This window comes from Lissotriton helveticus, chromosome 8 (genome assembly GCF_964261635.1).
Source record: "Lissotriton helveticus chromosome 8, aLisHel1.1, whole genome shotgun sequence".
Lineage (NCBI taxonomy): Eukaryota > Metazoa > Chordata > Amphibia > Caudata > Salamandridae > Lissotriton > Lissotriton helveticus.
The window spans coordinates 982,070,326-982,085,174 of NC_136069.1; the positions used below are offsets into that span (position 1 = coordinate 982,070,326).

Consider the following 14,849-nt stretch of genomic DNA (forward strand, 5'->3'; position numbering starts at 1 on the left):
GTGTGTGCTCACTTCTGCCATCTCACCATGATCATACTTCTGTTGCTATGGTTAAAAAGTGGATCATTGAAGCAAAAGAGATGTTAGCTTTCCTCTCCCTTTCAATTTTAGAAGCAGCTTATTGTTGCCAAATTCTAATGTAATCATATACTTCTTTGAACATGAAGATCTGCATACTAAACTCAGTTGTGGGATTGCGGTCAAATTGGGGTATATCAATATAACTTAAATTGCAAACATGTAAAAAATGTGTAAATAAAAACGGTGTATTATTTTGACTAATAATGTTTGAGATGCCACTGCTGATATGAAACTGTGCTCTGTAAATAACTACTTCCTCTGGAGTTAAGATCACACTATTTCAAACACTGAGCCTACAATACACGAACCCAAAAAAGTGCATATGTGTCTCCTTGTTTCCCACTTTGGAACCTGTGACCTGCAGGAAATATACAGATGACTCCAGCAGACACTCAACCCCATGAGCTACCTCAGTGGGACTGGAGCCTGTATCCTGCAGGTGTGATGTTCCTTGGCACATGCTCAACTTAGGAAACAAAAGAGGTCGCTGTACTGTTCCTATGGGAAATGGGGGAAGTGTCTAGCTGGCATGACCACGGATGTTAGAGTAACATCCTGGGGCATCCATTTTGTTGGATATAATGGCCTCACACACCCCGAAGGATGTCATGCTTCATCATCGGCAGTTGCTCCTCGTCGGGGAGGCGGTGCAATCCCCGACGGGCTCACCTCAAAGAGGGGCTCTTTGGCGGAGATCTTTTTCCAACTGCCTTATGGTGAGGTGGGGGTGTGTGGACCGGGCTAGGTGTGGTGGTGTGTGGGGTATTAAAATGTAGCAAGGGGTACCGGAATTCAATTTATTCTGGGGTCCCCTGGCTGCAGTTAAAAAGAGGGGTTAGGCTCACTCCGAGTCAACAAGTTAGGTCAGGTGACCCTAGATGAGGCTAAAGGTGATGAAGGTCGACATGTTTCACGCTATGGGTATAGTCACCCGCGATTCATCAGGACCGTGTAAATGTGCAGTGTCAAAACATGCTAGTGTCATGTATGTCTTATGTTTACCTCTGTGGGTACTCCTATGCCTAAAGGTTGAGGACTACATGCCACATGAGGCGTCGGCGGGGTTAGACATCAGGGAGAGCCCAAGGTTAAAGCTCGTTCCTCCTGTGTCCGCGCAGTTCGACCTACCCTTCACCGCCGAGCTCGGTACCGAAATGCATAAAAAATGCGAATTTTAAATTGCGAATTCACAATTCCCATTCATTCCTATGGGCCAAAATGCCCATAGGAATGAATGGGAATTGCGAATTCGCAATGTGCAATTGCAATTCCTCAATGCATTTCAAGGGTGGAGAGGGGGGTCAAAGTGACCCCCCCCCTGCACCCATGAAATGTACTTTTCAGCATAAGTTACATACACACATGTCCTAAGGACATGTGTGTCTGTAACTTTACAGTTTAAAAAATGCATTTTTGTGCATTTTTAATCAATTTCGCAAATTACCACGAAGTTGAACTTCGTGGTAATTTGCACTTCCAATTTTAAAAATCGCATATTTTTCTGTAATGTTGCATAGCATTTAAGAAATCGCAAAATTGCGATTTCTTAAATGCTAACGCAATTTTAGAAATCGTAAAAAAGATGCAACTTCTAAAATGGCATGATGCGTCCCAACAAGCACTTTTGCATTCGCAAACGGCCGATTTTAAGGAATCGCACCGTTTGCGACTACAAAAATGCTTGATGCATGTGGGCCAAAATGAATAAAGTGTACTTTTCAAAGTATCGACCTCTCTCCCTTCGTTCCACCTATCAATCTGCCAATCCTCCCATTAACCGGCTCAACACTGTCTTTCAGCCCCACATCCAAAAATATCAGATTTGCACCCCCGCCCCTATATACTGGCATGCCCTCGCATATGTCATAGTATAAAGTGTTCTGGAAGAAAAATGTAGCATAGCCGAAACTGGTTGATCTTGTGGTGAGTTTGGTAGCAGATGTATTGCCAGAGTTAGGACAATAATTACTCTCAAGGGTCACATTAGTGACACTTTAACTAACACAAACTTTTCTGCTGTCCAGGCGCCTACAAGTGCCTGGATACCGTCCCAGGCGATTAGCTGTGCAATAAAAATCGACTGATTGATTGATTGCTATTGCCCTTTACTTTAGATTCAGGGCCGGGGCTCTCCCCGTGCGAGCCTTCACAGCTCGCTGGAAACCCCCGGCTCAGACAGTAGTATTTTGCCCCATCTGCCTAACTAGGCCAGAAACTATAGTGCACTTCATGTTTGAGTGTCCGGAGTACATGCACCCAAGAGATAGGTGGCTTAAGCCATTGTGTCGGTTGTTAGGCACTAGGTCTCACAATGAGGCGTTGCGTATCTTAACATCAGACCCACAGCCGCTGTGTGCTTGTGGCCTGTCCAAATTTTTAGCATGGGCATGGCAAATTAGAAGCAAAAGGCTTAAATGAAATGTTTAATTAGATTTTAATTAATTGCTTGAAATGTCTTTTGTAAATAACGAATTTAAAAATTGGTGTAAATAGAATATCTCATGTTTTATCTTAAAACTGTGTCTTTTAATGTGAAGCTTTTATGATATGTTTTTATCGAAATAAAGCCTTTTGACTTGACTTGACTTGATATCATATGATTGGACCGTGATTTATCTTAAGTGACTACTGCTGTTGCTAAACTATGAAAAGGACTTACCTGATGAAAGAAATATGAGAGCCACTGAATATTCTGTGGTTAATTGTGTGTTCATTTTCCTACTCAGCGTACTCTTGAAACCCAAGAACACAAGTTATTTGGAAGCTCGCCTGTGGAGACTGAGGTAGACCTGGACAGCTACCAAACTGCACTAGAGGAAGTCCTCACGTGGCTTCTCTCAGCTGAAGATGCACTACAAGCACAAAAAGAAATATCTAGTGATGTGGAGGAGGTGAAGGAGCAATTCCACACACACGAGGTAGGCGCAAGCAATGGCATGTGAATCAAACATAGGGTTTGTGTTTGAAATGTTGTTGCAGTGGGTCTTGTGATAAACCACCTCTTACTTGGAAGTTGTGAACATATTTTCCTAAGGTTTTCATAACAGAGTCCTAGACACAATATCAAGAGAAGATATATCACAGTTTCTCTGGCAAATAAAGAGAAAACATTTTCACTCAATATCCCAGAAAGCAAAGCACATTTTTTCTCTTCAAGCTGTTTCCGTTCCAACAGCCGCGCCCTGTGCAGGTAATAGCGGTGGGGTTGTGGAGCCGGGTTTGGGGGGGGGGGGGGGTATTCAACAGGCACCCACAAGGGAAAATTAAATAAATAAATATTTTTCACTCATTGTTGTCTGTCAAAATACCCCCCCTCCCGGGGCCCAATGCTCTTACCTGCACGGGCCGCGGCTGATTTCCAACATTTTCAAATATTGAATGCTATTCGATAGGGTTAGTAGGTAACAGGTTGAAGCTATTGGAAATCAAATTGCTATTGCTGCTGGGGACAGAAGACTTTCCATTGCAATGAGTTTCTGAGTAAGCCTGGGCGGAGTTTGCGGAGTACTGCAACACGGAACTCAGCGAAGTGCTGAGAAAAATCTGCTGCGCTCTGCGAAGTTCAGAAAGTAGCAGAGTGTGGTAAGTTGTGCAGCTTGCATTGATTTTTAGCACCCTTGGTTTGTCCTGTGCTGTAAAATCAGCTCAAACTGCACCACGCGCAGCGCAAAAAGGCACCGTTTCTTTCTGCTGCTTGAGTAGATGTTTTACTCGAGCAGCAGTTTCCTCAACGCAAGCGGCAGGTTTCTCAACGCGAGCAGTAGTGACCTGCCGTGGTCGTCCGCATAGAGAAATTTCACCTAGAGATGGTATAGCATGTGAATTTTCTCGCTCACGTTTGCCAACTGAATTGCTTTTTGGGATATCAAACAGGCACATACCATCAAAGAAAACAACATATTTATGATGACCTACAGCACATTGCACTATTATGACACTGGACATTGCTTGTGACTCATGAAACAAGCATTGAAAATGCAATAGGTCTCGCATTTGTTTGAGTTAGCGCTATTGTCAGTGTAAATTGCAAAGTGTATTACTTATGTGTTATGTATGTGGTGTGTAGTGGAATTATGTGTTTGGATTGGATTACTTAGTTGTGTAATTGTGTGGCATGGAATTGTGTGGTGTGGCGTGGATTGGATTTGTGTAGTGGAATTCATTGAAAAAAGTGTGCTGTGGAATTATATGAATAGTACATATGTGGTATTGAGTGTACTGGAATTATGTGGAGTGGGATTGTGTGTTATGGAGTGTAATTATGTGGAATGGTATTTTGTGTTGTGGAGTGCTATGAAGTGGAGTTTAATTATATTGTGTGCTGTTGAATTTTGAGGCACAATGTGGAACTGTGTGATGTGGATTAGATATATGTAATGTGTTGTGCAATTGTGTTGTTGAGTTGTATTCTGCATTTTGATGTTGAAGTATGTGGTGTGGATTGCAAATGTGTGGAGTTGAATTGTGGTGTGTGGAACTGTGTGGATAGCTTTACCTGGTGGGTGACGAAAAAGAAGAAATAGGTAGGATCCAAGTTTCAGATCTGTGTTTTTAGGAGTTAAGAAAAGAAAGAGAGTTAGAACTAATGGCGTTGTAAATGTCCCTTACTTATATGTTATGGATTGGAGTGGATGTATGTGTTGGGTAGTGGAATTATGTGGGTTGGATTGGAATTGTTAGTTGTGGCATGGTGTGGTATGGAGTTAGTGTAGAGTGGATTTGTGTAGTGGAATTATGTGGCATGGTGTGCAGTTGAATTATGTGGATAGTAATTATGTGTTTTTTTGTTTATTGGATTTATGTGGAAAGTAATGATGAATGGTATTTTGTGCTGTGGAGTGTTATGTAATGGAGATTAATTACGTGGTGTGCTGATTTTATGGTATGATGTTGAATTATGTATTGTAAATTGAATATATGAGGTGTGTAGTGGAATTGTGTTGTGGGGTGGAATAATCATTTTTTAAATTAGGTGGTGTGGAATGGATTTGTGTGGAGTTGAATTGTGTGGCATGTAACAGTGTGGTATGCAGTGAAATTATGTTGAGTGGAATTATGTGTCAGGGTGTATAGTGCTTGTTTGTGGATTGTTATGTGGTATAGAGTGGATTTATGTGGGGTGTATTTATGTGGTATTGAGTACTGTGTAATTATGTGGTGTTAAGTGGCATTATGTGGATTGTAATCATGGTGCGTGGTTGTATGGATTGGCGTTGTATTGAGTGTTGCATAGAGTGCTGTGGTGTTGAGTGGAGTGGCATAAAGTGGAGTGTAGTTGGTTGGATTGGTGTTGCATAGAGTAGAGTGGGGTTGTGTGGAGTGGTGTTGTGTGAAGTGGTGTTGTGTTGTATGGAGTGGAGTGGCAGTGCAAGAAGTTGCATTGCATGGGTGGTGTTGCATTAACTGATGATGCGTGGAGTGGTGTGGTGCAGAGTGAAGTGCAGTTGCGCTGAGTGGGCCGGCATTGCATAGAGTGGAGTGCAGTTGCATAGAGTGGAGTTGTGTGGAGTGGCATAGAGTGAGTTGTGTAAAGCAGAGTGTCGCAATTTACAGCAGGCTGACACTGAGTGGAGTAAAGCAGAGTGGCATGGTGTTGTGTATCAATTTAGATTCCGTATGAATTTCCAGATTCATGCCCTAATATAGGTACAATTCACATTGCCCTTATATAGGCATAGAAGCCCAGTCCTTATTTAGGCATAGCCCATGCTACCCAAATACAGGCATGGCTACTTACATCCGTTCATCTACATTACCACGCTTGAATATTGATTTCTCCAAGAAACTCATTAATATGCATGAACATCTATTTCTTAGAGGTTCATTCATGATGTTCATATGTCCGACTCTTACAGCAATACTGGCATTCCTTAACACCTTCAAGGCATAAATATACCTTCACTTGCTATGGCAAAGCACGGTGTGGTTCGGTGCAGTTTGACTACCTTCTTGCACGACACAGCTCGCCACAGCAAGTACCGAAGGAAGCCAACTCCCCAGCTGACGCACTGATCAGAAGCTGTCATCCTCTTGCCGAGAATCCTGCTCCAGTGTTTCTGACTCCCATTGCGGTGTGTTGGGAAATTGAGTCCCGGGAAAGAGATACCAACCTCTCTCATTCTAAGGTATGGAGCTGATTAGAACCTAGAGAAACCTTTGGCAATTCTTGGCAAAACTAAACCTATGCTAAACCAGCACCTACTTCTTCCCTCGTACTAGACCTAGGTTAGGTACATTGGGGTAGGCATATTTTAGAAGCACCAGTTGAGTATTTTAGCCTGTGTTATTTATTTATGTATTTTTATATATGTCATAGCAACAGACCATGCTATTACAGTATTATTTTATATTACTGTTTACGCTGTACGCATTATACTTTGCATTCTGTCTTACGATTGTAGCAGTTCAGATCTCTTGCATGAGAAAGAAGACTGTTCAATAAACCCATTTTATCGAAACGCCCGTCTCTCTATTTCTGTGCAACTCTGTAGAAACGAAGCATGCACGATTGACTGAGTGAAATAGTCATCTATTGTTTCCACGACTCTGAAGATATTGTTCTGACTCTAAGGGAAACAAAGTTGTCATGTTTATGCGGTTGTGAGACTAATCCCTTCTTGTTCATTAGAGAAAGTTTCCAGTGACCTCTGAGTTAGCTGGCACACACAATTAAGTTTAATGTACTCGATAGAAGCAGTGAAGCAGTGTGGTGTGGAGCAAAGCAGAGTGGCGTTGATTGGAGTAGATTAAAGCAGAGTGGCATGGAGTGGGATAAAGCAGAGTGGCGTAAAGTGGAGTGGAGCGGGATGGGCTAAAGCAGAGTGGAGCACGGTGGCTTGGAGTAAAGCAGAATGGCATTGAGTGGAGTGAAGTAAAGCAGAGTGGAGTGGAGTAAAGCAGTGTGGCGTGGAGCAAAGCAGATTGGCGTTGATTGGAGTAGATTAAAGCAGAGTAGCATGGAGTGGGATAAAGCAGAGTGGTGTGAAGTGGAGCAAAACAGAGTAGTGTGGAGCAAAGCAGAGTGCTGTGCAGTAAAGCAGAGTGGAGTGGAGTAAAGCAGAGTGGCGTTAAGTGAAGTAAAGCAGAGTGGTGTGGAGTGGAGTAAAGCAGAGTGGAATGGAGTAAAGCAGAGCGGCGTGGAGTAGTGCAGAACGGTGTTGACTGGAGTGGAGCAAAGTGGAGTTGCGTGAAGCAAAGTGGAGTGGTATGGAGTAAAGCAGAGTAGAGTGAAGTGGAGTAAAGCAGAGTGAAGTGGAGTAAAGCAGAGTGGTGTTGAGCAGAGTAAAGTGGAGTGGAGTAAAGCAAAGCAGAGTGGAATGGAGTAAAACAGAGTGGCGTTCAGTGGAGTAAAGCAGAGTGGAGTGAAGCAGAGTGGGGTAAATCAGAGTGGCGTTGAGTGTAGTGGATTGGAGTGAAGCAGAGTGGAATGGACTTGAGTAAGGCAGAGTGGAGTTGAGTGGAGTAAAGCAGAGTCAAGCGGAGTGGAGTCAAGCGGAGTGGTGTCAAGCAGAGTGGCATGGAGTTGAGTGGAGTAAAGTAAAGTAGAGTGGACCAGCTTTAGCACAGCGCCATCTCTGCAGGAAAAGGGCTAAGCGTTTATTAGTAGTGCCTTGGGTACAGCTTTTAGCACTGCAGCATTTCCTTGCAGACAATGGGCTATAAACAGTACTGAGGCCTGCACCAGTGAACGCCCTCTAATGTAGCACCTAAGATACAGCAGGATCTCCATCATCTGAGACCCTGAATACGTATCACTCACACCCAGTGGACGCCTACAAATGTTACTGTGTCAGGACAGCATCTCTCTCTACAGGCAAAGGGCTATAAATCTCTATCAATTCCTGCACCGGTGAACACCTACAAAGGTAGCGCCTCAGAAAATGTTTTTGACACAGCAGCATCTCCCTGACCTGCAGGGGCTGGTGAGGTGTGAGGGTCTAAAAACACAACAGCCCTTGCACCAATGGACACCCACAAATATAGCGCCTAAGACACTGTTTTCAGCAAAGAAGTATTTCCCTGCAGGAGCTTCTCTGTCTGCACTCAGCCAGGAAACAGAATCACAGTCTCTTGCTGACAGGATGTCCGATACTTCTGACAAAAGCATCCCGCAAATAGTGGAGGTGAGCAATCCCTGAAGGAAGGTTCCCATGTTGGTGTCTTAGACACTTCCTCTATAACCCCTCTGTCCTCGAGGTAGTGCTCTGTGTTTTTCTGAAGATGTGGCTATCAGGAGGGACGGACCGGCAGTGTGAATAGTTTTGAGAACTCAAGGAAGTTGGCTGCTGGAAAGGCAACCAGATGGCTCAGTGTGGAGGATGCTTCATATGGACATATGAGACAATCTAGGGTCACAAACTGAAAGCTTAGGCTATGATTATGGGGTCAGCAAACTCAGTACCCCTACAGTAGTGCCTCTTATTAACAGTGCTTAGAATTGCAAAAGTGGTGTATGCAACAACAAAAAGATGGCAAAAGGAGTGCTTCAATTAATCTCAGTCATTGGTAATTGCTCGTGGCATGAGTGTCGTTGCAGCCCACGCCCTACATGCAACGGGTATGCCCAGACGTGGGCCCCTGCTCCTCTGCACCATGAGTGACAAGAGAACAAATATTGTGCAGGGCTATGAGAGAGGTACTTGAACTCATCAGACAATGGTACGTTCAAGACGTGAATGAGCGGTATGATTAAGTAGAATACCTCAGCAGTACAGTGGGGTGCAGAGGAAGAAGAGCGCTTATTCATACGTTGAGGATCTAAATAGAGTGGGAAAAATGCGTACATCCATATTGTTAGCAGGTGACAAACTGGAAACTAACTGAAGGCTTCAGGGGAGGTGGAAGGTAGAAGTGACAGAGATTGTGAATTAACGTAGATCTGCCAGGCGCGAGACAAGTCGTGCCAGAAACTCAGCATTAATGGAACTCTACTGGGGACTCGCAGCAACTGCTACAGAGACGGTGCTATAACGGAACTCTGCAGGATGAGCGAGGTAGAGGCGACGGTCAATGTGCATTACTGGAGATCTGCAGGGGTGCAAGGCAAATTGTAGCAGAGGCTGGGCATTGATGGAGCTCTACTGTGGACGCACAGCAAACGGCGACAGAGACTGCAATAATGGAGCTTCACAGGGGATGCGGACCAGGGGGTGAAAAATTGGGCATCAACTTATGTCTGCAGTAGATGAAGACAATCAGGCAACAGAGCCTGTGCATTAACAGAAATCTGCATGAGGCGCAGACTAGCAGGCTACAAAGTCTGTGCATTATGGAGATCTGCGGGGGTGCAGACCTGTAATTAACTGTGCATTAATAGAGAGCTTCAGGGAGGCTGACCAGCCGTTGAGAGTCTGTGCATTAACAGAGGTATTCAGGGGACGCAGAGAAGCTATTGACAGTCTGTGCATTAAAGGACATTTGCAGGGGGAGTAGTCCCGGGACCAATCGACAATAGAAAATGTAAGAAGATTTGGGAGGGTGTGGTGAGAACACAATGATGATGTTTTTTCAAAGTAAGATGTTAAATATATGGAATGAAATTCTGGCAGTAACCCTAGGGTAAAACCCAAAACAACGAAGGATTAAAACGAGATTTGGAGCAATGTCTGCAGAGCACACATGCGTTGGTAATCAATTGTGGCCCTGTGCTTTAGATGTAAACATCTTAAGCTAAAGCACGGTTGTCGCAATTGCTCTAAAAGTAAAGAAATGGAGAAAGCATTTAGTCTATTTCTTTACTTTTTAAGCATTCGCAGGCACCCGCGCTTTAGGTTAAGATTTTTAACGCTAAAGTGCCATTGTAACAAAAGTAAATAATGAGAAAAAAATGTACGGCCTTCATTTTTTTCTATTTGTTTACTTATGTTACAATCCTGGAACTCGGGCTTTAGCTGTAAACATCTTAAGCTAAAGCGCGGGTGTGCCGCGAATGATTAAAAAGTAAAGAATATATAAAATACTTTCTCTATTTCTTTACTTTTAAAGCAATTGCTGCACCCGAACTTTAGCTTAAGATGTGTAAAGCTAAAGTGTGGGTGCCCCGATTATGAGCAAAGTAAATAAAGAGAAAAAAGGAAAGCAGTGGCTTTGATGCAATGAATAGAAGAAAAACGCGGCCGCGCTGGAAAAATTAAACAAGTCTCGATTACGGGGGAAAGCAGCAGCGCTGGCAGTGCTGCTTACAGTGTGTGTGCGTGCAATGTGCTGGGAGGACTGGAGCACAAAATGCGCCGAAAACATCGCTGGGGAAAGGAAGCACATGGGAGAGGATGTGACGTATGTGTGGCGCTTAGGCAGGGAAACACATGATGAAGGACAGTAGTCCCCGCAAAAAAGACATAAACACATAAAACGCAATAAAACTGTAGTTAATCGGTGCTGCTTTTTGCAGGGTTATCCCTAAACTTTTGCTTCTTCCTCCCTTATTTTTCCTGACCTGTGGCAGTTGGCAATAGGACTCTGCACACTTTACCACTGCTGATCAGTGCTAAAGTGCATATGCTCTCTGTGTAAATTGTTATTGGATATACATGATTGGCATATTTGTATCACCAAGAAGTCCCTAGTAAAGTGCACTGGATGTGCCAGGGCTGGTGATGACAAATGCTACTAGTGGGCCTGCAGGACTGATTGTGCCACCCACATGAGTAGCCCTAAAATGGTGTCTCAGGCCTGCCACACAGTGCCTGTGTGCAGTCTGTGAACTGCCACGTCCTCCTGGTCAGTGTCCCTACTGACCAGGCCTAACCCTTCCCTTTATGTGCACATTGGTCACCCCTATGGAAGGGCCAAGGTGCCCCCTTGGGCAGGGTGCAGTGTATGTGAAAGGTAGAGCCTGTACTTATGCAGGTGACATGCTCTGGTAGTGAATTACAGCCATTTTCGTTTTTCACTGCTGCAATGCTATCTTGCTCCATAGGCTATCATTGGGGATGCTGGCTACAGTGGCTACCAGCATATCTTCCCATAGGAACAAGATAGGACATAAAAGTCTGGTATCCCTGAACTCTGAATTTAATAACACATCTCTTAGGAAAGGTTGTTTTTAAATACTGTGTTTGAGAACAGCACTTTTAGAAAGTTGCTGTTCTCTTGTCTGACCTTTCTGTGTGCCTTGGCCTGTTTGTGAATTGACTGTCTGGTTTGAGAGTGACAGGGGCTTGGGATTCCACATGAGGCTGGCTTAGTCAGCCTTAGGCTGAAAGACTGCATTTGCAACTTGAGTGGTGGGAGGAGATAGCACCTGGGCCTGAATAGGGCTGTGCCTGCCTTCCACAATGCTGGCTCCACCTCCTGCTGGGCGGCTGACGACCCTGCCCCTCACTCTGAAAGGAAAGGAGAAGCCAGGAAAACAAAGTGCTCAAGGAACACCCAGAACTGGTTCAGACCGGGCTCAGGGCCCACTGGCACAAAGAGAACAAAGACTTTTAGGGGTATAAGTACAGGACCCCTGACAACAGAAAATTAGATCATACTGGAATCAAGAAGGAAACTCTGCCAAGGAGAAAGCTGAAACTGAAGAAGGGAGACTGTCCTGCTGTTGCTCTGCTGGACTGACCTGCTGTTGCTTTGCTGCCAAGGAGAGGGGAAGGACTTTGCTTTGAGCTGTGTCCCCTGTCTTAAAGGAATCTCCAAGGGCCTGAGAAGAGCTGGCTCCCTGTTCTGAAGTCCCAGGAACATAAGGACTTCACCCCCAGCTTCACTGAACTCTACTGAGTGAGTTCTGTCCTTCCTGGAGTGTGTGGCCCATGTGTGGTGCCTCTAGAAGTTGTACCTGTGTTGGGAAGCTGGAAACCAAGCTTTTAAAGACTTTCTGCAAGTTTTCTCGCATCGCTCGCTTGCGGAGCGCATCCCCGACAGTGCGAGGAAATTCCCGCCACTACGAAAGTTGAGTTTGTCGCAGCGCCTGTCGTCGCTGCGAGTGTCGTCGCAGAGCCTGTCGTCGCTGGGTGAGATTGCCGCACCGATTGCTTGCGGACCGGTTCACGTCGCTGCGAGTGTTGTCGCAGAAGCCATCGCATCGAGGAGCTGCGAGAGAGAGAGCACCGCTGGTCCGCGCATCGTCGCCCCGGAGATCGTCGCAACTCCAGAGATCATCGCATCGTGCCTTTGCAAGAGAAAACGTCCTACGGAACCTACGCACCGTAATCCCCACGAGTCCGCCTTCCTCCCCATACAGACCGGATTCATCACAACACTCCCGCTGCTGCAGCGGGGTTGTCGCATCGCCTCCCCAGGGTCTTTGGAGCAACGCATCACTTGTTTTCCACCGCACCAGCATCTGCTTTGGAACTTTGTCGCTTCTAAAAGGTACTGTTGGCTAAACGTGAGGCAACTGTGAACTTTTCACGCAACTGTGGATTATTTTATCGCAACCTTAAGAACTCTTTTGCAACCATATTCTTGAACTGTGAATGTTGGATTTTTGTCGTTTTGGTCTTGTGTAGTTTAGATTAAATACCTTTCTTTTTCTAAACTGTTGTGGAGTCAATTTGTGGTGTTTTCACTGTGTTACTGTGAGTGTTGGTACAAATAGTTTACACATTGCTTTTGGATACGCCTGACTACTTGTGCCAAGCTACCAAGGAGGTGAGCAGAGGTTATCTAAAGAGTGTTTCCCCCTTACCCTGACTAGAAGCAAGGGCCCTATTTGGACAGTGGAACCTACCTCTGCCAACTAGAGACCCCCAGTTCTAACACAAATGTATGTCAGTGATGTCAATCGTAGGTTTTATATGGTAAGGGTGTCCTACTAGTACAGAATTCTATGCCTAGACAAGCATTAAAATGATTCCAACTCTTTTTATGTGCTGCATAGAGCTGCCGACTTGCAAAGTGGATAATTTAAGAGAAAAACAAAGTTTCTCCTACATTACACCGGCATCAAGTAGGTGCATCTTTTTGGCATGATGCCCTTTTTTCAAATGTTAGGGTACAGGGCTTTTTTTCAAAAACCATGCTAAAGATCGTTCCTTATAGACTGTTCTCCAACTTGCCTATAACGTATCGCTGTGATTTTACTTTGTCCTCTATAGTACGCCTGTAATGTATCATGGATCTTATGTAACATGTGATATTCATAGCCCTCTAATATACGCCTCTAATGTATCACAGATCGTATGTAGAATGTGTTATTCATAGTCCACCTGTACCTCTCCAAAATAACGTCCTTTCCTTTTGCAACACACTTGGATAATTTGTTATCTATTTCTTCGTTTGTATTTTTCCTTGGTTTCATCATATGGCTGTGTTATTGCTATTTACTTTTACTGTGTTTTCATTTTGCATCATTCTTTCTGAAAAATCAATAAAAACTATTTGAAATAAAAAACAAAATCATAGGTGGCAGGGTAGAAAGGCCCATGCACTACGCTTGGTATAATCCTCAATGCACAGCTGCAAATGGTGATTCTGAATCATACATTCAGACAATTTCCAACAGCAATAAATTATTTTCATCACTTTTAGTTCAAGTTTTATTTATGTTACGGAACTCCGAAGAGATCCAGATAAAACCAGTTGTAAAATATACATATATTCATAAAACATAAAAAATCAAATAATATACATAGGAAATCCCAATCCACAATAAAGCTGCCAAACTGTAACATCCATAACATCAGGATACATTTTTAAAAAGTTTTAAAAAGTCAAAGATTCTATAACAAAACATTAAAATGGAAGGTGCATAAAGTGACTGTTGTACTTCAGATGCCAATCGTATCAATCAATCAATCAATTATTTGTAGAGCGCATTAATCACCTGTGAGGGTCTCAAGGTGCTGAGCGGGGCTGGGGGTGCAGCTACTGCTCGAACAGCCAGGTCTTGAGAAGTCTCCTGAACGTCTGCAGGTTCTGGGTATGTCGCAGCTGTGTCGGGAGGGTACTCCACATCTTGGCTGCGAGGTAGGAGAAGGATCTGCCGCCGGTGGAGGTCCTGTGGATGTGTGGGACGGTGGCAAGGGCGAGGTCGGCGGAGCACAGCTGGCGATTCAGTGTGTAGAAGGTGAGACGCTTGTTGAGGTATGCAGGGCCGGTCTTGTGAAGTGCTTTGTGGGCATGGGCGAGGAGCTTGAAGGTGATCCTCTCCTTGACTGGGAGCCAGTGCAGGTCCTTCAGGTGGGCAGTGATGTGGGTGTGGCATGGTATGTCGAGGATGAGGCGTGCAGAGGTGTTCTGTATGCATTGGAGTCTCTTCTGGAATTTGGCCGTGGTTCCTGCATAGAGGGCATTGCTGTAGTTGCTGACAAGGGCCTGTGTGACCGTTCGTCTGGTTTCGGTGGGGATCCATCTGTAGAGCTTGCGGAGCATGCGAAGGGTGTTGAAGCAGGAGTAGGAGACGCCGTTGACTTGCAGGGCCATTGAGAGCAATGAGTCCAGGATTATCGTATGGATACCTGCAAGCATATTGCCCTCAACCATTTTGGACAGTGTAAAAAATTAGTCGGACAAACAAATAAGACATGGTTCAAGTCTTGGATCCTGTTATGCCATGTATGATATTCTGAGAAGATTCCATACCATTTGGCCATGAGGGGGCTGAGGGGGAGCATACCCAACCTCAACAAGATCCAGAAATGTCTCAACCAATGGGGCAGGTTCCAATAAATATTTATTGTAATGGAACTGATTATATACCAGAAGCCCCTTTTCTTTGGCACATCCCTGCTGTTCTTTACTCCCACTGCGTTCAAGGAAACAATCTTTAACGTATTGCTAATTATAGGACAGTAAAGGGTGATTAGTCAAAAAAAGCACTATTTCAGACA

General features: G+C 44.5%; 1 protein-coding gene across 7 annotated transcripts in view; it reads left to right on the plus strand.

Moving 5' to 3' along the window:
• DMD (dystrophin) overlaps positions 1-14,849 on the plus strand; it is a 6,826,337-nt gene that overhangs the window by 1,020,534 nt on the left and 5,790,954 nt on the right. For all 7 annotated transcript variants that reach the window (XM_078657819.1, XM_078657824.1, XM_078657821.1 and 4 more), the window contains exon 10: positions 2,808-2,999. In XM_078657819.1, the coding sequence (XP_078513945.1) occupies positions 2,808-2,999 (192 nt within the window). The remainder of the gene's footprint in view (positions 1-2,807; positions 3,000-14,849) is intronic.